Source organism: Scyliorhinus canicula, chromosome 10 (genome assembly GCF_902713615.1).
Source record: "Scyliorhinus canicula chromosome 10, sScyCan1.1, whole genome shotgun sequence".
Taxonomy (NCBI): Eukaryota; Metazoa; Chordata; class Chondrichthyes; order Carcharhiniformes; family Scyliorhinidae; genus Scyliorhinus; species Scyliorhinus canicula.
The window spans coordinates 91,729,107-91,754,952 of record NC_052155.1 but is presented as its reverse complement, the minus strand read 5'-3'; the positions used below and the strand labels follow the sequence as shown (position 1 = coordinate 91,754,952).

At 43.5% G+C, this 25,846-nt stretch overlaps 1 protein-coding gene and 1 non-coding gene across 5 annotated transcripts in view; one reads left to right on the top strand and one right to left on the bottom strand.

Moving 5' to 3' along the window:
* Positions 1 to 25,846, top strand: part of alkal1 (ALK and LTK ligand 1) — a 69,474-nt gene that overhangs the window by 4,072 nt on the left and 39,556 nt on the right. For all 4 annotated transcript variants that reach the window (XM_038809342.1, XM_038809343.1, XM_038809344.1 and 1 more), the window contains 2 exons: positions 2,821 to 2,874; positions 2,982 to 3,062. In XM_038809342.1, coding sequence (XP_038665270.1) covers positions 2,821 to 2,874; positions 2,982 to 3,062 — 135 coding nt within the window. The remainder of the gene's footprint in view (positions 1 to 2,820; positions 2,875 to 2,981; positions 3,063 to 25,846) is intronic.
* trnas-uga lies at positions 18,221 to 18,302 on the bottom strand. Its single transcript has one exon. It is a non-coding gene; the product is annotated as a tRNA-Ser (tRNA).

Below are 25,846 nucleotides of genomic sequence, written 5' to 3'. Positions count from 1 at the left end.
GGTACTTGGTTAATGCCATCAAGTGGTAATAATGTTGACACTAGAATGGCTTGTACACAATAAATGTGGCCTCAGAGTGTTTTAACCTGAACTCCTTACACCTGAAAAAAAAACTACCCCAGTGTCTACTGGGGTGGGATGGAAAGTCGGATCTATGATAGGATAAAGTCCCCTTTTCCTCCACAGTGGAAAGTCCTGACAGGAATGATTTCATAGAATTTACAGTACAGAAGGAGGCCATTCGGCCCATCGAGTCTGCACCGGCTCTTGGAAAGAGCACCCTATCCAAGGTCAACACCTCCACCCTATCCCCATAACCCAGTAACCCCACCCAACACTAAGGGTAAATTCAGACACTAAGGGCAATTTATCATGGCCAATCCACCTAACCTGCACATCTTTGGACTGTGGGAGGAAACCGGAGCACCCGGAGGAAACCCACGCACACACGGGGAGGATGTGCAGACTCCGCACAGACAGTGACCCAAGCCGGAATCGAACCTGGGACCCTGGAGTTGTTAAGCGATTGTGCTATCCACAATGCTACCGTGCTGTGGTCACTCTCTGTGATCTGCCTCCTTTTGTTCTCAGTCAGATAGGAGACAGATGGGGATGACGTCATCTGTTGTAAATCCAGTCAATTCCTCCTCACTTGCACCCACATAGAGCAAATTTTACAAATTAATTGGATATGAGAACCACCTGTGTGTTCACATAGTTTTTGAACTTAGTGTAACCAAGCCTGTGACTATGCTGCCATGGAGGTTCTTCATGTTTAAATATGAGCTTTTTAAGAACTAAGATTACTTTCTTCAGCCAACCTTTCAAGTGTACTCTGTGTTCAAAGTGATGACCACAAAGATAAACAGCTTGAAAGTTGTGATTCTAATCATTAATGTGCAACAATGGTGCCCTCTACTGATAAGTATTTCAGAAAAGTAAGTCAGCTCCGCCCTCGTTATAACCTGTATGAACAAAACTATCACAATAAAGCAAAAATGGTGTAAATTCGTGAAATCTTTTTTGGAGATCATAGCCTATGTTTATCATTTCAGCAGGAAGTAATCTCTGTTCCATCATCTTCTGAAGTTAGTCAATAAAGGCAACTGCAGTTGATATCAATGAGTTACTTTGAAAGAGTGGCACCATTTACTAGATGGTACATTCTGCATAATTCTGATTATATCAAAATCCAAATTTTTAGAGATCTGCAATTTGCTTTGGTACTGGTCTGCTAAAGGCTAAAGGTCTGTGCATCCACTCCATATGTCATGATAGTATTTTGAATCATGAGAGAAGCTTGTGGATGAACACAACTGACTCTGCATTGGTTCTTGAGTTGTCACTTCACGCAAGCTGGAATTGTCGTAATGACAGGTCAAGAAAGTGTTGCACTGTGGCATTTATGGTGCTTCCTATAAGAATGTGACAGGATGCGCCAAATATTCCACTGCTAAGAAGGAACTACTAATTTTTGAGTCACTTTGCAACTTCCTGAGGAGCCCAGATTACTTAATTATCCTATTTATCTCTTGCATTTTGTGCACTAGTTGCACCTCCTCTAATGTAATATAATGCAGTACAATGGGAAGAAAATATACGATTTATATCCCAAAATGTCAAGGCTAAATATCATGATTTTCTGTCCGCTGACATGTATTTTCACTTTGACACCAAGATCAATTGAGTATTTCTGATCTTGAACAAAAAAATGAAACATCATATCAATTTGCCAACTTCTTATGAATCCATTTGTGGCTTCGTGGACAGGAATGGCTACACAAAACACTTGCTATCCTTAGTCTTGGTACATTCTGCAGTTCATCAGGAACTCTTACTTTTCAGCTGTCAGATGGATAATGCATCTCAGTGAATGCTTCTCCATTGGGTTAGATGGCATGTCCAAAATAAAAAGCATTAGTCAACCATCCAGTGAGATTAACAGCACCTCTTCAGTTGTTCGTATATTCATAATTGCAAGAAAAAATTTAAATTTTGAAAGTGTTGACTTTAAAGATCAAACTCACTGCTGAGAATATTGGTAAAACACAGAAAATGCTGTAAGTACACAAGAGATCTAACACCATTCAAAACAAAGACAGTTTAACATTTTTGGTGCAAACTTTCTGTCAGAACTGCTGGGCTTCCTATGTAGCTTTTGTTTTGGATTTTCAGCATTTAAAGCTTCTTCTTTGTAACTCAACCTCCAGGGGTCCTTAATTTGAGTGGTGACACTTCTGTAAAATAAATAGGAAGGTATAAGGGTGGCATAGTAGCACAGTGGTTAGCACTGTTGCTCCACAGAGCCAGGGCCCCAGGTTCGATTCCCAGCTGGGTCACTGCCTGTGCAGAGTCTGCACGTTCTCCCCGTGTCTGCGTGGATTTCCTCCGGGTTCTCCCATTTCCTCCCACAAAATCCCGAAAGACATGCTTGTTAAGTAAATTGGACAGTCTGAATTCTTCCTCAGTGTGCCCGAACAGGAGCCGGATTAGTGTGGCGACGAGGGGATTTTCACAGTAACTTCATTGCAGTATTAATGTAAGCCTACTTGTGACAATAATAAAGATTATTATTATATTGCATTCCTGGGACAGCAGCCAGTCTTCGTATGAAAAAATAATTGATTTCTTTTTTCAAATTTATACATTTGGAATTTGAGATCATTAAAATGTACTCCACGCATTTTGCCACCCATCCAGGCCAATTCAAAATATATACATTTTGCCAGTCAGATAAAAAGGACAAGCATTAGCAAAATTCTAAAATCTAAAACTATCTAAAAGAATATCTAAAAAAAAATTAACCTTTTTTCCCCACAGAGGCTGTCCATAGAGACCCCAAGGCGAAAGAAAAGTTCATAAAGCATTTTGCAGGTAGGAACTATTCGTACTGTGTTCAATGAATAATGATTCATTAAAATAATAATACATTTTCCTGTGGCAGAAGCATCTTTATAAACATCCTACTAATTATCAAACAGGACCAATTTCATTCTCGTCGGAATGTAGAAAGCAATTTCAACGTCTCTACTACAACACAAGGGATTGTTCTACACCAGCTTGTGAGTACTAAACACATTTAATTACCCACAGTTTATTCCTTATTAAATGATTTTGGTCTTTATTTATATGTTTTCTAATGTACCATTATAAACTTGAATCAAATTGCTAAACGTGATTTGGTGAAAACTTATGTTTGGCTTAATGTGAACAAATGGTTTTCCATTTCATGCTTTTGGACATTAACTCTCAGAGTGACTAATTGACAACAGAACATTATTTGCAGATGTCACTGAGTGTAAGCTCCAAAATGGATTAAAGATGTTTCAAGGTTACTTTATGAAGATAATATTGACTGCTGTTTTCAACTTTCATCCAAAACTATTGGGAAATGTTAACCCCCGTCGGTGCCACAATTCTCAACATGTTTCCCAACATTTTAATAAACCTGAAATTTGGCTTGTGAATATCACCAGCCCCGACGGATCAGTGACCTAATATAAATTGCAAAGTCACGTCCCAATGATATCATCAGGTTTGTGTACCAATGTAGCTATCGACTTGGCCAAGTGTTGTAAGGTCTCAAACCCACCAGTAACATAGCCGAGGACTTTGGCTACATGAAACCCAGGGAAATAATTATATTTTTTCAAACAAGTAAAAAGAATGCTCCTCCCTGTCCCTAAAGGATACCATGGGCTTCTCCTGCCCAAGGTGTTTCCTCTTGTTCTGATCATGAAGATTCTAATTACTCTCACCAGTCCCTCAAGTCCTGGTTTACCTTCTGTGGGTCCCCAGCGATGGCCTGATCCATGAAATTTGCTTGTGGATGATGTCAATCAGACAGGGGCCAGTGTTGGGACAATCTCCCAGGTGTCGCTTCCATGAGGATCGGATGGTTTGCTGTAATCCTTCACCTTCACACTGAGGTAAAGTTAGGCTTCTTGCATCTACCGCCACAGAACTCAACTCAGATGCCTATTTTGACCTTGGTTGTCAGCTTTGGAGATTATGGCACACACTTGTTCATTGGTCCAAACCTAGAACTAGGTGCAGAATTTTATGTTCCCCTGCCATCAGGTTTGTAGGCAGGTGGATGGCCAGAAAAGTCTTTGGATGGCCTTCCCACTGGTCTGTTGCCTGGCCTGCACGTCTCTCCAGAATTTTTTAAAGGGACAGGTGAGTCTAAATCAGAACACCAGCCTTCACCCTAACTGAGGTATTTAAGTGGCCAATTAATGTTGACTTAATGGACATTCCCTGCACTGATTCAATTTTCTGGCTGGTGGGAAGAGTTCAGGGGCAGGGGGAAAACCTAAAAGGTGACCCTCCTCCCACCTTGGCAGAAGGCTGGGGGATGGCCACATCCAGCAACTACTTCATTTCATTAGCAGGCATTATGTTCCGAGCAGCTCCATGATGGCATGGTGGCACATTGGTTAGCACTGCTGCTTCACAGGGCCAGGGATCTGGGTTCAATTCCTGTCTTGGAGGCTGTGTGAAGGTTGCGCTTTCTCCCCGTGTCTGCATGGGTTTCCTCCGGGTGCTCCAGTTTCCTCCCATAGTCCAAAGATATGCAGTGTAGGTGGATTGGCCATAAACAATTGCTCCTTAGTATCCAAAGATGTGTTGGTTATAAGGGGTTACAGGGATAGGATGGGGGAGTGGACTTAGTAGTCTGGTCTTTCAGAGGATCGGTGCAGTCTTGATGGGCTGAATGACCTCCTTCTGCATTATAGGGGTTCTATGATTCTATGATTCCATACTTGAACCTTTAAATCTGCCAATCCCCTTATTTCTGGGAACCACAACCAGTGTGTCTCTCCTGGATATTATGAGCCAGTTTCTGGTGGAGCAATGTTAATAGCAGAAAATGAATGTAAGTAGATGAAGCGGATCTCAAAGGTGGCAGCAGAGAGATTATCTTTTCTGAAACAGGTAGTAGGGGAAGGACCCTGTCATATGAGAGTTTAGAGTTGCAAAAGGTTTTATACAAGAAGAGATCTAAACAGGTGGAAGTGCCAGAGAGATTTTGGACCATGATGTATTATGAACACACATATTATTCTGTTCATGCAGTGAGTGTGTCCCATGATGCCTGAGCAAAAATGTGACAGTCATCTTCTCTTGCTATGTCTACAAAGTGACTTTTTCTGACATTGGTTGATTCGTTTGGTAATTGAAACGTGGCACTCAGCACCATTGGATTGGATTGGATTGGATTTGTTTATTGTCACGTGTACCGAGGTACAGTGAAAAGTATTTTTCTGCAAGCAGCTCAACAGATCATTCAGTACATGGGAAGAAAAGGGAATTGAACAGAATTCAAGAAAATACATGAGAATACATAATAGGGCAACACAAGATATACAATGTAACTACATAAGCATTGGCATCGGATGAAGCAGACAGGGTGTAGTGTTAATGAGGACAGTCCATAAAAGGGTCATTTAGGAGTCTGGTGACAGTGGGGAAGAAGCTGTTTTTGAGTCTGTTCGTCCGTGTTCTCAGACTTCTGAATCTCCTGCCCGATGGAAGAAGTTGGAAAAGTGAGTAAGCCGGGTGGGAGGGATCCTTGATTATGCTGCCTGCTTTCCCCCGGCAGCGGGAGGTGTAGATGGAATCAATGGATGGGAGGCAGGTTCGTGTGATGGACTGGGCGGTATTCACGACTCTCTGAAGTTCCTTGCGGTCCTGGGCCGAGCAGTTGCCATACCAGGCTGTGATGCAGCCCGAGAAGATGCTCTCCATAGTGCATCTGTAAAAGTTGGTAAGGGTTAATGTGGACATGCCAAATTTCCTTAGTTTCCTGAGGAAGTAAAGGCGCTGTTGTGCTTTCTTGGTGATAGCGTCGACATGAGTGGACCAGGATAGATTTTTGGTGATGTGCACCCCTAGGAATTTGAAACTGCTCACCATCTCTACCTCGGCTCCGTTGATGCTGACAGGGGTGTGTACAGTACTATGCTTCCTGAAGTCGATGACCAGCTCTTTAGTTTTGCTGGCATTAAGGGAGAGATTGTTGTCGTTGCACCACTCCACTAAGTTCTCTATCTCCCTCCTGTATTCAGACTCGTCGTTGTTTGAGATCCGGCCCACTATGGTCGTATCGTCAGCAAACTTGTAGATGGAGTTGGAACCAAGTTTTGCCATGCAGTCGTGTGTGTACAGGGAGTAGAGTAGGGGGCTAAGTACGCAGCCTTGCGGGGCACCGGTGTTGAGGACTATTGTGGAGGAGGTGTTGGTGTTCATTCTTACTGACTGTGGTCTGTTGGTCAGAAAGTCAAGGATCCAGTTGCAGAGTGGAGAGCCAAGTCCTAGGTTTTGGAGCTTTGATATGAGCTTGGCTGGGATGATGGTGTTGAAGGCGGAGCTGTAGTCAATAAATAAGAGTCTGATGTAGGAGTCCTTGTTTTCGAGATGCTCTAGGGATGAGTGTAGGGCCAGGGAAATGGCGTCTGATGTGGACCGGTTGCGACGGTATGCGAATTGAAGTGGGTCAAGGCGTTCCGGGAGTATGGAGGTGATGCGCTTCATGATCAGCCTCTCAAAGCACTTCATTACAACTGACGTCAGGGCCACCGGGCGGTAGTCATTGAGGCACGTTGCCTGGTTCTTCTTTGGTACCGGTATGATGGTGGTCTTCTTGAAGCAGGTGGGGACCTCGGAGTGGAGTAGGGATAGGTTAAAGATGTCTGTGAAAACCTCTGCCAGCTGGTCCGCGCAGGTTCTGAGAGCACGACCAGGGATCCCGTCCGGGCCCATCGCCTTCCGTGGGTTCACTTTCAGGAAGGCCGATCTGACTTCGGAAACTGTGATGGTGGGTATGGGTGAATTATGGGTTGCTGGGGCACTCGATAGCGGGTTGTTGGTTACCTGCTCAAACCGAGCATAGAATGCGTTAAGTTCATCGGGGAGGGGTGCACTGCTGCCAGAGATACTGCTCAGCTTCGCTTTGTAGCCCGTTATGTTGCTTAGTCCTTGCCACAACCGCCGAGAGTCTGTCTGTGACTCTAGCTTAGTTTGATATTCTCTCTTGGCATCTCGGATGGCTTTGCGGAGGTCGTACCTGGATTTCTTGTATAGGACAGGGTCGTCTGCCTTGAACGCCTCAGATCTGTCCTTCAGTAGGGAGTCAATATCGCGGTTGAGCCATGGTTTCCGGTTGGGGAACGTACGTACTGCTTTCTTTGGCACGCAGTCGTCCACACATTTGCTGATGAAGTCTGTGACGGTGGTGACATACTCATTTAAGTTAGTCGCTGAGTTCTTAAATATGGACCAGTCCACTGTCTCCAAGCAGTCATGTAAGAGCTCTTCTGTCTCCTCAGACCAGCACTGCACAACCTTCTTAGCTGGATTCTCCCGCTTGAGTTTCTGCTTGTAAGCCGGGAGAAGGAGCACAGTCTTATGGTCTGATTTCCCAAAGTGCGGTCGGGGGATGGAACGATAGGCGCCCTTGATTTTTGAGTAGCAGTGGTCAAGAGTGGTCAATTGCCCCCTCTTTACACATGACTGTGCTGATTACATGCCCAAATGGTTATTTCTCTGCTGGCAGACCTTGTCCAGGAGGATCAACAGCTCAGTAAACTGACCTATTTCTACTATCTTCCTTGTGATTCACCAATGTGTGAATTTGTAGCTGAAAAAGAAAAGCAAGACATGCCATTATATAAAATGTTGGACTCCTCAGTTGACCCCACAGTGACTCTACATGCACTTTTGAACTGTTGGCACCATGACCTAGGGCATAGAAAAGTGCTCATTGCTTTATCTTCTTGCCATGGTTAAACAAACATTCTGTTTAATATAAATTTTTATTTTTGGCAGACATATGGAGGGACTGAATGAATGACCTTCTGTGCTCTATAATTCTAATAGTTATTGTTAATTTGTAAGCTGCATCTTCAGTAAATTAGAATGGATTGACCCAGCTATGAGCGTATTCAAAAGATGTCCAAAACACACATCATATAAAGCAGACATGAACAAACTTTGTGAGCACCCTAATCTAACAGTTTATATATTATATTTTGGATGACAATCACTGACGTTCTTGGCTAATAAAATTAGAGGCAGCACAGAAATGTAAATTGGATACAGATGAGCAATTTTATATTATATTTCTGATGTATAGGAGGATAGGATTATTACGTCAGTGGTAAAAAAAATACTTCAGTAATACATTGAAGGAGTCCATTCGATTCACTGCATATCTGCTATATTTTCTAACTTTCTGAAGAATTATTGAAAATAATTTATCTGAGAAAATCTGCCTTGTTTTGAAGGCAAGCTCTGTCTGATGGCACACACACCATATGGGGGTGGAATTCAGCATTGGCAGGTTGCAAAATTGGAGTTCGTGGACTGACCGTCTGCTTTACACCATCCTTTACTTTTTCAATGCCTTCAATGCGCCAATGTTTTTTAGTACCCATGCCAAAGTTTAAAATAGTAATGAATACATGGGGATAATTCCATACTTTTCCATTCTCAGCAGGAACCCGACTTCCAAGGCATACAAACAAGAGTGTTGTACAATATCGTAGTACTCATCTCTTCAACTGATGTTCTTTGTGTTCATGGTTCCCATTAAGAGTGCAGAAGTATCAGAGTGTCATCCAGAAAAGCAGACTGGTCTCACAGAGAGGAAATTTAAAAAAACGTATCATGCACAGCTCAGGGGCTGGTTACAATGATAGGAGGCGCAGATGTCTTGAACAAATCCCACAGGTGCGCTGTCATAAATATTCTTGGCACATGCGACAAATGAACGCCAAATATGCAAGAAACGTGGTACATTATTTGTCTTCCTACCCTGTGCAAATGAGGTGCTCTCCCACTAACCTTGCAAATTCTGATTGGGCCGGTAATGGAAGGCACTGGCTGATGTGATTCTGACATAACAGTTGGGATCGCAGCAATGAAAGCTGCTGATATAGTTGGAAATTTGTAGGTCAACAGGAGGAAAATGGCTATGAAAATTGAGAGGCTGTTGTACAAAAACTCAACTGGTTTGCCAATGTTTATGCAGGTTCTGCGACACCGCATAGTTTTATTTTTATTTATTTTTTTAATTTAGAGTACCTAATTCATTTTTTTCAATTAAGGGCAATTTAGCCTGGCCAATCCACCTACCCTGCACATCTTTTGGGTTGTGGGGGTGAAACCCGCGAAAACATGGGGAGAATGTGCAAACTCCACACGGACAGTGACCCAGAGCCGGGATCGAACCTGGGATCTCGGCGCCGTGAGGCAGCAATGCTAAACACTGCGCCACCGTGCTGCCCTTTACTCTACACATTTAATGTCCCATCAAATTGTCAAGCAGACCCCAGTAACAGACAATTATTGCGAAGCATAGTATCATTGTGGGAGTATCATTACCAGGGCAGCCTGATGTCTTCCGAATGGATCAGGATCGCCAAAAAGGAAAACAAGGTGGCATAGAGCTGTTAATAAAGTGTGAAATCAGAACATTGGTAAGAAAGAATCTTGGATCGGAAGATCAATTGCAGTATCGGTTTGGATGGAGCTAAGAAACAGCAAGATCAGCAAATTTTGGCAGATGTTGTTTATAGGCCACCAAACAATAGTGATATCAAAGGGCATGATACAAATCAGGAAATTAGAAGTCCTTGCAACAAGGGTAATACGGTAATCATGGGGGGGGCCTTCGATCTCCAAATAGAACTGGGTAAACCTAATTATCACTAACGTTGTGGAGGGCAAATTCCTGAAATGTAAACAAAATGTTTTTTTAGAACAGTATTTTGAGGAACCAACTAGAGAATGGGCTATTTTAGATCTAGTATTGTGCAATGATAAAGGGATAATTGATAACATCATTGTAAGTGGGCCTCTGGGGGAAGAGTGACCCTATTATGCAAGAATATTATGTTAAAATTGTAAGTGACGCAGTTCAATATAAACCTAAGGTCTTAAGTATAAACATGGAAACTACAATATTATGAGGGGAAAATGGCAGTGGCAGATTGGGAAATTACATTTAAAGATATAATAGCAGACAGACAGTGGCTAGCATTTAAACAACTAATACATGTTTACAATATACATTCCTTTGAGGTTCAAAAACCAAGCAAGAAAGTTGATCCTTTCATGACTAACAGGAGAAGTTAAAGATTATATTAGATCAGAGAATCATAGAACAGAATCATAGAATCCCAAAGTGCAGAAGGAAGCCATTTGGCCCATTGCATCTGCACCGACCCTCTGAAAGAGCACATTATCTGGGCCCAATCCCCCACCTTATTCCCGTAACCCTACCTGGGGGCTATTTAGCATGGCCTATTCAGCTAACCTGCACGCCTTGGACTGTGGGAGGAAACCGGAGCACCCAGAGGAAACCCACGCAGACACGGGGAGAATGTGGAAACTCCACACAGGCAGTCACCCAAGGTTGGAATCAAACCCAGGTCCCTGGAACTGTGAAGCACAGTGCTAATCGCTGTGCCACCATTCAACAAAAAGGCTGCTCAAGGTGCCAAAAAAGTAGTAAGCCCGAGGGAATAGCGAGAATGAGGAACTGAAAGAAATTAGAATTAGTAAAATAGTAGGACTGAAATCATTAATGGGACTAAAATTTGACATCCTCTGAACCTGATGATCTACATCCCAGTGTGTGAAAGAGGTGGTTGTAGATAAAATGGATGCATTGGTTGTCATTTTCCAACATTCTATCATTTTTGGAACGGTTCTTGCAGATTTGAAGGCAGCAAATGTAAGCCACTATTTAAGAATGGGAGTAGAAAGAAAATGGGGAACTACAGACCTATTTTATTTATTTATTTTATTTTTTTAAATTTTCTAATTAAGGGGCAATTTAGTATGGCCAATCCACCTAGCCTGCACATCTTTTTGGGTTGTGGGGGCGAAACCCACGCAAACACGGGGAGAATGTGCAAACTCCACACGGACAGTGACCCAGAGCCGGTATTGAACCTGGGACCTCGGCGCCGTGAGGCCGCAGGGTTAACCCACTGAGCCACCGTGCTGCCCCAGACCTATTTTATTGACATCAGAAATAAGGAAAATGCTAGAATCCATTATAAAGGATATGATAACTGGACACTTAGAAAACAATAGAAGGATTGAGCAAAGTCAACATGGGATTTATGCAAGAGAATCATGTTTGACAATCCTGTTTTTAAGGATGTCACTGGCAGAATAGATAAGAGGAACTAATGGACATGGTGTTACTTGGAATTTCAGAAGACTTTCATCAAGGTCCTACACAGGACATGAGTAAGAAAAATGAGAGCATATGGAATTGGTGATAATATACTGCAATGGATTGAGATTTGGTTATTGGAGAGCAGACAGAGGATAGGAATAAATTTGTCATTCTCGAGTTGGGTGGCTGTGACTAGTGTGGTACCACAAGGATTAGTGCTTGGGACCCAGCTATTCACAAACCATATCAATCATTTGGATCAGGGGAACAAAGGTAATACTTCCAAGTTTTTTGATGGCACAAAACCAAGTGGGAATGTGAGCAGTGAGGAGGATGCAAAGAGGCTTCAAGGGGATTTAGTCAGGCTGAGTGGGCAAGAAGATTGGTGATGGAATATGACGTGGAAAAAATGTGAACTTACCCACTTTTATAGAAAAGTGTTGATATCCAAAGGGTTCTGGGTGTCCTTGTTCATAAGTCACTGAAAGCCAACATGCAGGTACAGCAAACGATTAGGGAGGCAAATGGCCTTTAACGCAAGGGGACTTGAGTACAGGAATAGATAAGTCTTGCTGCAAAAAGGGATGGGGTCCTGAAAGCAGAATTTAGGGAGCTAGGAAGTAGATTTAAAAACAGTGCCCAGGCGATAGTAATCCCTCCTTTACCTCTGGTGCCATATGGTCCTGAATATAGAAATAGAGGGTTAGTCCAGAGGAATGTGTGGCTGAAGAGATGGTGCAGGAGGGAAGGCTTTAGATTTCTGGGACATTAGGACTGTTTTGGGGGACAATGGGATCTGCACAAAGCAGATGGTTTGCACCTGAACTGAAATGGGACCTGTGCCCTTGCAGGGAGGTTGCTAGTGCTGCTGGGGAGGGTTTAAACTAACTTGGCAGGGCTGCGACACTGAGAAAAGGTTCAGCAGGGGGAGATGCACTGTCACAATTAAAAGAGACAGCAAGTGAGTCAAGAAGGTATAGAAGTTATAGGCCAGTTGAGTCATAACGAAGTTTGGCAAGATTGGATGGTATTTAGTTTAATGCCAGGAGTCTGATGAACAGGACAGATGAGGTGAGGGCACAAATGATTAAAACATGGGGGCATGATGTTAGTGCTGTCACTAAGACAAGGTTGAGAGAGAGGCAGGATAGGCCGCTTAATAATCCAGGGTAGAACTTAAAAATCAAAAAGGAGCAATCACATTACTGAGAGTGTTCCATAAGCCCCCTAATGGTCTGAGAGAAATAGAAGAGCAGATATGTTGGCAAATTTCAGAAAGGTGTAAAAGTAATAGGATAGCAATAGTGGGAGATTTCAACTTTCCCAACATTAACTGGGGTAGTCAGAACGTGAAAGGTTTAGAGGGAGAGGAATTCATAAAATGCGTCCAGGAGAACTTTTTAAACTAGTACCCAGAAGGTCCTGTAAGAGAAGGGGTGGTCCTGGACTTAATCTTAGATAACAAAGTTGGACAAGTGATTGGAGTATCAGTGGGGGAGGATTTTGCAGACAGTGACCATAACTCCATTTGGTTAAAAATGGTTACAGAAAAGGACAAGGATAGACATGAAACCAAAGTTCTAAACTGGCAGAAAGCCCATTTTAATAAGATCAGATATGATTAGGCCAGAGTGGACTGGGAGAAGACACTTGTAGGTAAATCTGTGACAGAACTAAGGGACACATTCAAGAAGAAAATAGGAAGAGTACAGGGCCAACATGTTCCAATCAAGAAAAGGGTGGGACCAACAAGTCCAGTGAATCCTGGATATCGAGGCATATAGTATTGCATAAAGCGAAAAAGGGAGGTTAATGGTCGTAAAAAGGAAATTAGGAGAGCAAAAAGGACACATGAAAGGACACTGGCAGGTAAAATAAAGGAAAACCCTAAATTGTTTTACAAGTATATCAAGGGGAAAAGGATAGGGAAAGAGTATGGGCCATTAAGGACCATGGTGGTAATTTCTGTGTGGATTAGGAGGATGCAGGTAGGGTTGTAAATTAATTCTTTGTTTAATTAATTCTTTAATTAATTAATAAAATAATCTTTATTATTGTCACAAGTAGGCTTACATTAATATTAATGAAGTTACTGTCGGCACACTCCAGCGCCTGTTCGAGTACACTGAGGGAGAATCCAGAATGTCCAAATTACCTAACAGCACGCCTTTCAGGACTTGTGGGAGGAAACCAGAGCACCCAGAGGAAACCCACCAGGAGAACGTGCAGACACAGGGAGAAAATGCAGACTCCGCACAGACTATGACCCAAGCTAGAAATCAAACCTGGGTCCCTGGCACTGTGAAACAACAGTGCTAACCACTGTGACATAGAAAGGACGTACTGAGTGGTCTGGTAGGCTCAAAGTAGATAAATCCCCAGGGCCGGATTAACTGTATTCCAGGATGTTGAGTGAGGCAAGGGAAGAAATAAATAGGTGTTGCAATAATTTTCAATTTCTCTCTGGCCACAGGAGAGGTGCCAGAGGACTGGAGGGTCGTCAATGTGGTACTATTATTCAAGAAGGGTGGAAAGGATGAACCAGGAAACTACAGGCCAGTCAGTCTAACCTCAGTGGTGGGGAAAATATTGGAAGCTATTCTGAGAGACAGAATTAATCTGCATTTGGAGAGGCAGGGATTAATCAGGAACAGTCAGCATGGTTTTGTTCAGGGGAGGAAATGTCTGACCCACTTGACTGAATTCTCCTAAGGGGTGACCAGATGTGTAGATGAGGGAAATGCTTTTGACATAGTCTACTTGGACTTCAACAAGCCTTTGACAAGGTTCCACATAGGAGACTGATAGGTAAGTGCTCATGGGATCCAAGGAAGTTTGGCAAATTGGATGCAGAGTGGCAGGTAGCAGATGGTGCTTTTCTGAGTGGAAGCCTGTGTCCAGTAGGGCCCCGCAGGGATCTGTGTTGGGACCCCTGCTGTTTGAGGTTTATATAAATGATTTAGGAGTATTGATCAGTAAGTTTGCAGATGATATGTAATTAGTTGGGGTGGTAAATAGTGAGGAGGATAGCCTTAGATTACAGGAAGATGCAGACAAGCTGGTAAAATTGGCTGATTTGTGGTCAATGGAATTCAATCTGGATAAATGCGAGGTGATGTTGGACACATAAGGCAAGGAAATACATGATGAATAGCAGGACCCTGGGAAGCACAGAGGATTAGAGGAACCTTGATGTGCATGTACATCAGACCCTTAAGGTAGCAGCTCCGTTGGATAAAGTGGTTGGAAAGGAATATGGGGCAGCGCAGTGGGTTAGCCCTGCTGCCTCACAGCGCCGAGGTCCCAGGTTCGATCCCGGCTCTGGGTAACTGTCCGTGTGGAGTTTGCACATTCTCCCCGTGTTTGTATGGGTTTCGCCCCCACAACCCAAAGATGTGCAGGGTAGGTGAATTGGCCACGCTAAATTGCCCTTAATTGGAAAAATAAATTGGGTATTCTAAATTTATTTTTTAAAAAGCAAGGAATATGGTATACCGACCTTTTTTAGCCAAGGCATAGAGGTTAAGAGCAGGGAGATTGTGCTATATAAAATGTTTGCTAGGCTAGAGCATTGTGCACGGTTCTGTAATTCACATTATAGGATTAATGTGATAACATTGCAAAGGGTGCAGTGAAGATTTATCGGGATGTTGCCTGGGCTGGAGAGTGTTATTTATGAAGTGAAATTGGATAGACTGGGATAAAAGCAAATTACTGCGGACGCTGGAATCTGAAACAAAAGTAGAAAATACTGGACGATCTCAGCAGGTCTGACAGCATCTGTGGAGAGAAAAGGGAGCCAATCTTTCAAGTTTGGATGATTCTTAAGTCTTCCAGACTCGAAACATTAGCTCCCTTCTCTCTCCACAGATGCTGGCAGACCTGCTGAGATTGTCCAGTATTTTATGTCTTTGTATTGGATGGACTGGGGCTGTTTTCCTTGGAGCAGAGGGGACTGAGGGGTATGTGATTGAGATGTATAAAATTATGAGGGGCATAAGTAGAGTAGACAGGAAGAAACCTGCCCCCTTAATGGAGAGATCAATGACTTATAGAATAGATTTAAGGTAAGGGGCAGGAGGTTTAGAAGGGATGTGAGGAAAAGCTTTTTCACCCAGTAGGTGGTGGGAGTCTGGAATTCACTACCTGAAATGATGGTGGCAGGGGCCCTAACAACACTTAAGGAATATTTAGATGTTCACTTGCGATGCCAAGTCATACAAGGATATGGACAAAGTGCTGTAAAATGCAATTAGAATAGTTATCTGTTTTTTTTTGACAGGCTCAAATGCAATGGAATGAAGGGCCTTTTCTGTGCTGTAGACCTCTATGACTCTATGAATTGTATAGAACCTTGGATACCTCACACCATGAGTATTATGTACAGTTACCAATGAGGAAGGATATATTTGCCATGGAGGGAGTGCAATGAAGGTTCACCAGACTTTTCCTGGGATGTCGAGATTGTCCTAATAGGTGAGAGTGATTGAGGATACAAGGCCCGTGTTGTCTAGGGTTTAGAAGAATGTGAGGTAATCTCTTTGAAGCATACAAAATTCTTACAGAGCTCAATCAGGGAGATGCAAGATGGGTGTTTCTCCTCCCTGTGAGATCTAGAACCAAGGGATGCAGTTTCAGAATACAGACTACTTGCGGCTGAGATGAGGAGAAATTTCTACACTCGGAGGGTGGTTCATCTTTGGAATTCTCTATCCCTGAGGGCTGTGGTGAATGAGTGACTGAGCACATTCAAGACGGAGACCTATAGATTTCAAGATATTGAACATAGTAAGGGATTTCGGGTAGTGTGGGAAAATGTTATTGAGATAGAAGATCAGCCATGATCCAGTTGAATGGCGGAGCAGGCTTGAGAGGCTGAAAGGCCTACTCTTATTTCCCTATGTTTCTTCCTGCTGCTGTAACATATTATCAGCACTGAGAACCCGGAAAGCAGCTTGCTGCGGCACAGCATGGCTGATAGAAGCTGGGAGAGCCCGCTCCTGGTTCACTCTCTCTATGGCAAATATATCCTTCCTCATTGGTAACCGTACATAATACTCATGGTGTGATGTATCCAAGGTTCTATACAATTCAGAGTCACTGAGAACCTTTGCCATGCGATCACCCAGCGGGCAGTGAATTGAGAAAGCATGTTGAGGATAATTTGCTACCTTGAGCTACTTTTTGTTCGCATTGGGAATGCCTGGCACCGCGCTGGCTAAATCCTGGTGACATTCCAATGGATCCCAGTAGGGAGTCCATTTTTATGTATCTTCTATAGTCCATCGAGAGACAGCTAACAGCAATGGCTGCCCCAATAGGTGTTGTCCACAATTGGTCCCTGGCCCCAGTGATGGCTTGTTAATTGAGTTTCAATGATAAACTTCAGTACATGGGGCGTGATGTTATGGTCATGCTGCACCGAAAAGCAGCTTGCTGCGGCACAGCATGGCTGATAGAAGCCGGGAGACCCCGCTCCTGGGATCTACCCTGTGGTGTTCTTTGTGTTGCTTATTTAGGATGGTTGGCGTAGTGTTCCACAAAGACCACAATATAGCTTTTATTTAAACAAAGGTATGATTTTATTTACACTACTAAACTGGGTTTTGACACTTAGTCCTTTTAGAATGCAGAATCAATGACATCGTCTGCTAATCTCACTAACTGGTATAAACTATAATCTAACCTTCTCACACTAACTGCTCTTATGACCTTCACTAGCTGTCTCCTACTTACACTCGTCCCCAAAAGTCTAACATCACTCTTTTATATGGTAGTATCTGCAGTTCCCTCTAGAGGGCTACTTGGGGCAGTGTGGGGAAACTACATTAATCCTTGTAATGCTGATAGTTATGATACTACCACATACCCGGCTCACAACTCCTCGCGAGGTCTAAGACAATCACGCAAGATATTGCAATGTAAATCCTACCCGTTGTGGGCTGGATCACTTTTGAGCAAATCTGCATCTTGAAACAGATAGCTTGTCTCACTTTAATGTGCAGATTCCCTATGTACCCCATGCATGGGATATATCTCCTTCACTTCTGAGACCTTGGGCGAATGCGGTTCTGTTGTTGTCTCCACAAATGGGGAACTAGGTGGAACAGCCGTCGTGGGGTCCCGGAGGGGTTTGGAGAGCCCTCAGTGTATGCCCTTTGGGTAGGGTGGTACCTTGGCACTGCTGGTGCCACCTGAGCACCCTGGCACTGCCAGTTTGGCACTACCAGCTTAGGTGTACCATCTGGCAAGGTGCCCAGGTGGCACTGTCGGATGGCAGGGGCACTGCCAGGGTACAAGGTTGGCACTGCCAAGCTGGCATATGTTGCATGGTGGTGATCGGGCCGAGTGTCCTGCGCGGATAGTGTATTCGATCTGGGAGGGGGGTGTCGGGGGTCACTTTGTGAGCTCCAGAGATTGAGATGTAATTTAAAAATGGCCGTTTAAAAATAGTTAACTGAGCGCTGGGTCAGCTGTTCCCTTCCATTGAGAGAGCTGCAGATCTGCATTAGGTAAGGCCCAACTTTGAGCATTTTGTTGATTGTGAATCAGCCTAACAGTCCAGCCCATCCTGATTATCTATTTATAATGATATAATGGCACCCATCACTTCTAAGGGATTGTATAAACATGTTGTGGGTTCATTTATTTAAACTAACGCATGAGATACAAAGCTTTGAAGACATCAGAGCTGTACTCTGTTCTACTCACAGGCAAAAATAAAAAGGAGACTGGATCACAGGACACACTTCCATTCTGATGATCACATGAAAAGAAATGAAAATGAAAATCGCTTATTGTCACGAGTAGGCTTCAATTAAGTTACTGTGAAAAGCCCCTGGTCGCCACATTCCGGCGCCTGTTCGGGGAGGCTGGTACGGGAATTGAACCATGCTGCTGGCCTGCCTTGGTCTGCTTTAAAAGCCAGCGATTTAGCCCGGTGTGCTAAACCAGCCCCTGAAATTATGATTCATTCTTCAGTCAGCGACTTGTGCGGGGAGTTGAGCAAACATTTCGCAACTCAGTCGCTACGAGCAGGGCTCGAACCTGCGCGAGGAAACCCCATTCGATTTCAAGTCCAACGCGTTAACCACTCAGCCATCGCAGCTGTAAAATCGTTTATTGTCACGAGTAGGCTTCAATGAAGTTACTGTGAAAAGCCCCTAGTCGCCACATTCCAGCGCCTGTTCGGGGAGGCTGGTACGGGAATTGAACCGTGCTGCTGGCCTGCCTTGGTCTGCTTTAAAAGCCAGCGATTTAGCCCAGTGTGCTGGGGATTTAGCCCAGTGTACTTCTACTTCTTAAAGGCATGTTACAGCATCTCCCTTTCTTTTAAAAAATACTTTTCCCTCTTCCAAAGAAGAATATCTATTGACAATAAATGTTCATGTTTAATTACCATTATCTAAGTGTTTGTAAAAGATGCATTTATGATATTTTAAGCATAGAATTTATGCTGGTATGCTCAGATGTTGCCATGCTAACTTTATCTGGAAGTTTCTTTAATGGTCCTCAATTATCTGTCATTCTTGAATGTTGTTCTTGGTTGCATTTGGGACCTTGTCAGGCTGCATGGTGTTTGAGGAGCTGGGATGGATCTGATTTGTCCTCGGTTACGCCTCACCGTTGTGCCTTTGTGTGCAATGACGTCATAGCACCTTGGTTCTGAGTAAATCTTTGTCACCTCGGCTGGTTGGCATATACCTTCTGTGTGATCCTAGAAGTGAACTTTTGTCTCAACTATAAACTTGGCAATTCTGTACCTGCATTTTTAGTACGCACGCTAATCATCTCTTAAAAGTTGAGTTCTATTTTCTGGGAGAGTAGAATGGGTAAATTGGTGCCCACTATGTAGTCTACCTTCTGGTGTTGGAGTACTTGCACTTAAAGGTGCCACTTTCAGATGTAACATTGCAATGTATAGGTCTTGCTTACTTTGTCTACATTTGAGAATTAGGGATTTTGCCATGTGAATCATTTGTTCTGCTTGGCTGTTTGATCTAGGGTATGGAAGAGAAGAAGTAGTATGATCCACTTCTCATACATATCTAAAACGGCTTCCCAAAAAAATTGCATATTGTTATCTGTAATGATCTCCCCGGGCACACCCAATGTACCGAAAATAGCACTTATTTGTGGAACAGTGTGCTTGATGTATTGTGCAGTTGTTGAATAATGGGGTACTTGGTGAAGCAGTTCACAGTAACAATGAAGTCATTACCATGGATACGATTTTGGACCAAGGATGTGTAGGAACCTCATTTTTAAAAAATAAATTTAGAGTACCCAATTATTTTTTTCCAATTAAGGGGCAATTTAGCATGGCCAATCCACCAAACCTGCACATCTTTGGGTTGTGGAGGTGGAACTCACGCAGACATGGGGATTATGTGAAAACTCCACATCAACAGTGACCCAGGGCCAGGATTTGAACCGGGTCCCCAGCGCCGCAGTCCCAGTGCTAACCACGTAGGAACCTCATTTGAAATCTGTTGTTCTTTGTGCTAACATGACATCCCTCACATATCCTCATGACAACATCAATATTATTGTTCACACCCAGCCAATAGACTGCTTCTCTTGTGAGTCTGCTTGTCCAATCCATGCCCATACATGAGTGATGAAGTTGTTGAAGAATATCAGGTCACAAAGATTCCACTATGATGACCTGCCTGCCTTTAAAAATGACTCTCAGCAGTTGCCTAGCTCATCTCTGTAAGGCCAACTTGTCTCACGTGTCTGTGAACATGTTGAATTGAGTCACTGATGATATTTCACAGTTTCTGTAGCAAGGAACCTTTCGCCATTTCTTCTTGTAGCTGCTGACATTTGCACAGCACAAGGCGTACCATATTACTCATCCGACTTGCATTCTCCTGCAAGTGTAATATTGCTGTTCTCTTGAAACTACCAATTTTGTTAAAACATTCTGGATATTTGAAAGTTAGGTCATGAACTGAGGCAGTTAGGAAGTTATTTCTGAGGTTTATCTGCCGTTTAGGGTTTGACTGATTCCATGTATTGTCACTAGTGCAAGGTCACAATATGTCGGTTTACCTACAATCGCAAGGACTTTAGAACATCTATGACACCCAGAAAGACTGATTGTATTTGGACTCCCGGACTTTAGATCTTGGACCTGTAATAAGTGAACATTTCTAAGCTGAAAGTTGTGCAGTAGTAGGTTTCTCTGTGGCACTCCATGTCTGTGGATACATGTCTTTTAGATTCCACAGATAGAGCATGTTGTAGCACTGTTGCTTCACAGCTCCAGGGTCCCAGGTTCGATTCCCGGCTTGGGTCACTGTCTGTGTGGAGTCTGCCGTTCTCCCCGTGTCTGCGTGGGTTTCCTCCGGGGGCTCCGATTTACTCCCACAAGTCCCAAAAGACGTGCTGTTAGGTAATTTGGACGTTCTAAATTCTCCCTCTGTATTTCCGAACAGACGCCGGAATGTGGTGACTAGGGGCTTTTCACAGTAACTTCATTGCAGTGTTCATATAAGCCTACTTGTGACAATTTATGTTTACACTTTCCCCTATCTCAATCTTGGCCAATACTGAGTATTTACAAATTTTCTTCAGACAGATCATTGGGTAGCACTTTGGACAGTGTGACACTGGGCGTCAACTAACAGCCGCGTCCCACCCGAACGGATGCGCAGCACGGTTGATAGATGCCGGGAGATGCCTCCCCATGTTTTTTGAAGGCCGGTAAGCCTTGCGAAATCTAACCAGGTCTCGTGAGGTATCACAATTGTTTGAGTGGGTTTAAGAGCCTACTTAACCATGCTGATGCTGGATCTATCAGGCTCCCAGTATCTACTGGCCTCAGCAGGGAGACCCCAGCCAGGCACAGTTTAATACTGACCCACACAAAGATGGCCATTGTAGGCACCTGGGTAGTCAGGGACAGGGCAGAATGGCACCTTGGTGCTCCTCTGGCACTTGGGCATCTTGGCACTGACATCCTGGCACTGCCAAGATGCCTACATGGCACTGTCAGGCTGGCAGGAGCATTGCTAAGCTGGCAGGAACACTGTCATGGCTGCCAGGGTGGCAGTGTCAGGATGCCCAGGTGCCAGGGTTGTATTGCCAAGGGTCAGGGCCTGAGGGGGGGTCATGCCCATGAAAGGAGGGATGAGGGAGATATGAAGGGTGAAGAGGTGAAGGGTATAAAGGGGCCTCCAGAAGCGTGGGCGTCCTGGAAGGGGGAGACCTGAAAGGAGTGCAGGAAGGCCTGAAAAGGGACCTCATAGTGGGGTGTCCTCACTTGGGAGGCAGGGGGGGAAATGCCCATGTGTGTGTGTGTGTGGAGGGGGGGGTTGACATTGCCTGTGAGTGGGGGATGTGAGGGACCCCGAAGCTCACTTAGAGATCGATGAATACTGTTATGTCAATATGGCATGAAAAGGAATGAAAGCTGTATGTATCAAAACTTGATCTTGTTTTGTTATTTTTAAATGGACCTCTTCTGAACTACAAATAAGCTTCTATAAGCTACATGACTCATGATTGTTCTGGAAGGTTCCAACAGAAATGCAAGAACAAAAGAGTTCTATATCCATACTTGTGGAATCCATACCCCATTATAAGATCACATTATAGTGATAAAACTGGATAACTAACAAGATGAACCAGCTCTTCCAGGCAGGGTGATAACAAAGATAGAGATATAAAAACTCGTTATACCTGAAGATGTGTTAATGGCACCATTTTGCTCCCAAGAGAAACAGTTGGCGGGAATTTATTGAACAATCCACCGCTTGTTTATCGGCGATGGAGGTGGCTAGCCGATGGGATTTACTGACCCAGCCATTGTCAACGGGATTTCCTGGTGACTGCACTACTTGTTGGCGGGAAACCCTTGCGTCGGTGTGGGGCCGGAATATCCCGTTGCCATGGTCAGTAAATCCCACCCAATAGATTTTAACCAGGAGCACAGGAACTGCTTGCGAGGCTGCAATTAACTAATTAATGGGCCATGACATATAACCCCATGCTTCGAGCCTTTTGGATTATTTTTATATTACATTTCTCCCCTTGCAGCTCAGACTACTGATTTTTCACAAACCAGAAAGAGCTCCAGCAGCTCCTGGCTAACAAAGCATTCAGCCACTTTATATCAAATCCTTGAAGCCTGTTTAATTTTTAAAATCTCGATTCATTATCTGCCAAATGGTCTAAGCACAGAAAACCCATTGGGTTGCACTATCCTTAGTTTCCAGGATTTCATATTGTTGTCTCCAACGAAAGATCATCTGGACTGAATTCCACCATGAAGGAAACACCCTGAGAACTTTGATTTCTCAGACTTTGGAAATCACATGAACTGATTCATTTCTCTGTTTCTTTTACTGTTGCTGCCCAGAGTTGTAAATCTTCCTCTTTTCTATCCCCTATATGTGCGTGGGCGTTACTTTTGGACAGGGAAGCATTAGGTGCAAAAACCTCTGGACTGAGTGCCACAAATATTTAAATGGCAATTAGCTGGTGAAAAACACCTTGAATGCTGTTCCTAACACTGGCTTCAATTCCTTTAGCAAGAGGATGTTTTCCACACACATAGGCAAAAGAGTGGTTTCAGTTTACGACCCCAATCTATCACCTAAGAGTCTTTGGCATCAAAAGTATTTGGCCAAAATTGCATCCAGAAATTTTTACTGGGAAAAAGTTGACTCAGAAATCTAACAACGGGAAGTTAATTTGAACAAACATGTTGAAGTAATTTTTTTTAACACATCATAGTTGTGTGAATGTTCATTATAAAGAAACATAAATCCTGTTATTTTCCTACAACAAACTTTGTAAGGAATTCTGGTAGCCCTGAAAATATGTAAAATCTCATGGAAAAATTGTAAAACATGACATGTAAGTCAACTTGGTGTATAAAACAGTCCAATTTTTCTGGCCCCAAAAATCATGGGCTGGATTCTCCTTCGGCAGGATCCTCCGTTTCCCCGGCAGCGCACTCACGCCTGCAGATTTCCCTACGGCGTGGGGGTGCGGCAGAACAGAGAATCCCTCCCAAGTTTTTGCATATTCTCAGAGTAAAACCCGAACCCATTTTCAGGCTGAACATGCTATACTTGCATAAGTAGTTGGCTTCAATATTTCACCTCGCAAATGGTGTGCTAAAACTGGACGCAAGGGATCAAGCAGGCGATATGAGCTGTATTGTGAAGATGTATAGGAATTTAAGACACATTTATTCTTTCTCTCTCGGATGTTGGTCACATTTCAAAACAGCAACCATCCACAACCATGCGGCAATTCACTTTTCTATTCGGCATAGAAGTTGACTCCCATTATGGAGGGATTTTGCGAGGCTTCAAAGGCCAACTTATATGGGGACATCTACAATACTTAGCTAAAGAAGCATCAGACTTTTAGAGACTAGAATATATAGAGTGATTCTGAGAAATGGTTGAAAGCATTTAACACACTGATTTATTTTAAATATTGGGAACTCAGAATTACAGTAAATTGAGCAAAATAAGCATGTGGGCAAAATAATAACAAAGGTAATTTAATGCCATCAAATGACATTTACTGTATATAGATTATTCATGAAAGCTCTGCTTTTCACAACTTTGCCCCTTGCCTGAGGTGTGGTGATCCTCAGGTTAAATCACCACCAGTCAGCTTTCCCCCCTCAAAGCAACCTATGGTCATCTAGGACTATGGTAACTTTATCTTCCCTTTCCTGTATATATATATATATATATTTGTCTACTGTGTACATTTCCTTGGCCGCAGAAAAATACTTTCCACTGTACTTTGGTACATGTGAGAATAAATTAATCAAATCAAAAACTGTGAGAAAGAAAAATAAGTGGGATACATGTTCCATGAATGGTCATGAATAGCTAAGAATGAAGGTGAAAGTAATGTGGATGTTTTGGTAGACTCAACACTAAATATGCTCAACTAATCCAGGGTATGGAGATGCCGGCGTTGGACTGGGGTGAGCACAGTAAGAAGTCTTACAACACCAGGTTAAAGTCCAACAGGTTTGTTTCAAACACGAGCTTTTGGAGCACGGCTCCTTCCTCAGGTGAGGTCAGTGCTGCAGTGCTCTTTAATATATATTGATAACCTGGACTTGAGTATAGGGGATTTAATTTCAAAGTTTGAAGATGACACAGAACTCAGGAATGGTACAAACAGTAGGAAGAATAGGAACAACCTTCCGGGCATAGATTGGTAAAATGGGTAGATACATGACAGAGTTAATTTAACACAGAGAAATTTGAAATGATATATTTTGATAAGAAGAATAAGTACAATAAACTAAGTGATACAATGCTTGTAAGGACAGAGATCAGAGTGTGTATGTACACAAATCTTTAAAGGTGGCAGGACAAATTGAAAAGGACACAAGTGGATTCTTAGCTTTATTAATAGGAAGGTAGCATAGAAAGGCAATGAGAGTGTGTTAAATCTTATTAAATAAAGCTAGTTAGGTCTCAGCTGGAATAGCATGTTCACTTCTGGGCAGCATACATTAGGGTCGATGTTATGCTTTAGAAAGGGTGAAGATATTGTCTAGAATAGTTGTCGAGATGTCAAACCTTTTTTTACTCATTTACGGTATGTCAACATTGCTGGCTAGGCCAGCATTTATTGCCCATCCCTTATTACCTTTTTGAGCATGTGGTGGCGAGTTGCCTACTTGAACCACTGCAGTCCCTGTGGCGTGGGTACACCCACAGTGCTGCTCGGGAGGGATTTTGACCCAGTGACAGTGAAGGAATGGTAAAACATTTCCAAGTCAGGATAGTTAGTGGCTTAGAAGGGAACTGCCAGGTAATTGTATTCCATTTATCTGCTGCTGTTGTCCTTCTAGGTATTGGTGGTCATGTGTTTTGAAAGTGCTGACGAAGGACCCTCGCTGAGTTCCTGCAATGCATCTTGTAGATGGTACACACTGCTGCTACTGTTCGTTGGTTGTGGAGCAAGTGAACATTTGTGGATGGGGTAACAATGAAGTGGGCTGCTTTGTCCTGGATGGTGTCAAGCTTCTTGAGTGTTGTGGGAGCTGCGCTCATCCAGGCGTGGAGAATATTCTATCACACACCTGACTTGTGCCTTGTAGATGAAGGACAAGCTTTGCGGAGTCAGTTACTCACCGCAGGATCCCTAGCCTCTGACCTGCTCTTTTAGCCACAGAGGGGCTGTTTAGCACAGGGCTAAATCGCTGGCTTTGAAAGCAGACCAAGCAGGCCAGCAGCACGGTTCGATTCCCGTAACAGCCTCCCCGAACAGGCACCGGAATGTTCAGGAGAATTCAGAATGTTCAAATTACCTAACAGCACATTTTTCGGGACTTGTGGGAGGAAACCGGGGCACCCAGAGGAAACCCACGCAGACACGGGGAGAACATGCAGACTCCGCAAGGGACCCAGCGGGAAATTGAACTTGGGACCCTGGCGCTGTGAACCAACAATGCTAACCACTGTGCTATCATGCTGTCTACATAGTCAGGGATTCAATTATGGTAATGCCATAGAATGTCTAGGGGTGATGGTTAGATTCTTTCTTGTTGGAGATAGTTACTTCCTGGCATTTGTGTGGTGCAAATGTTATTGCCACTTGTCAGCCCAAGCCTGGATATTGTCCCGGTCTTCTTTCATTTGGACATGGACTGCTTCA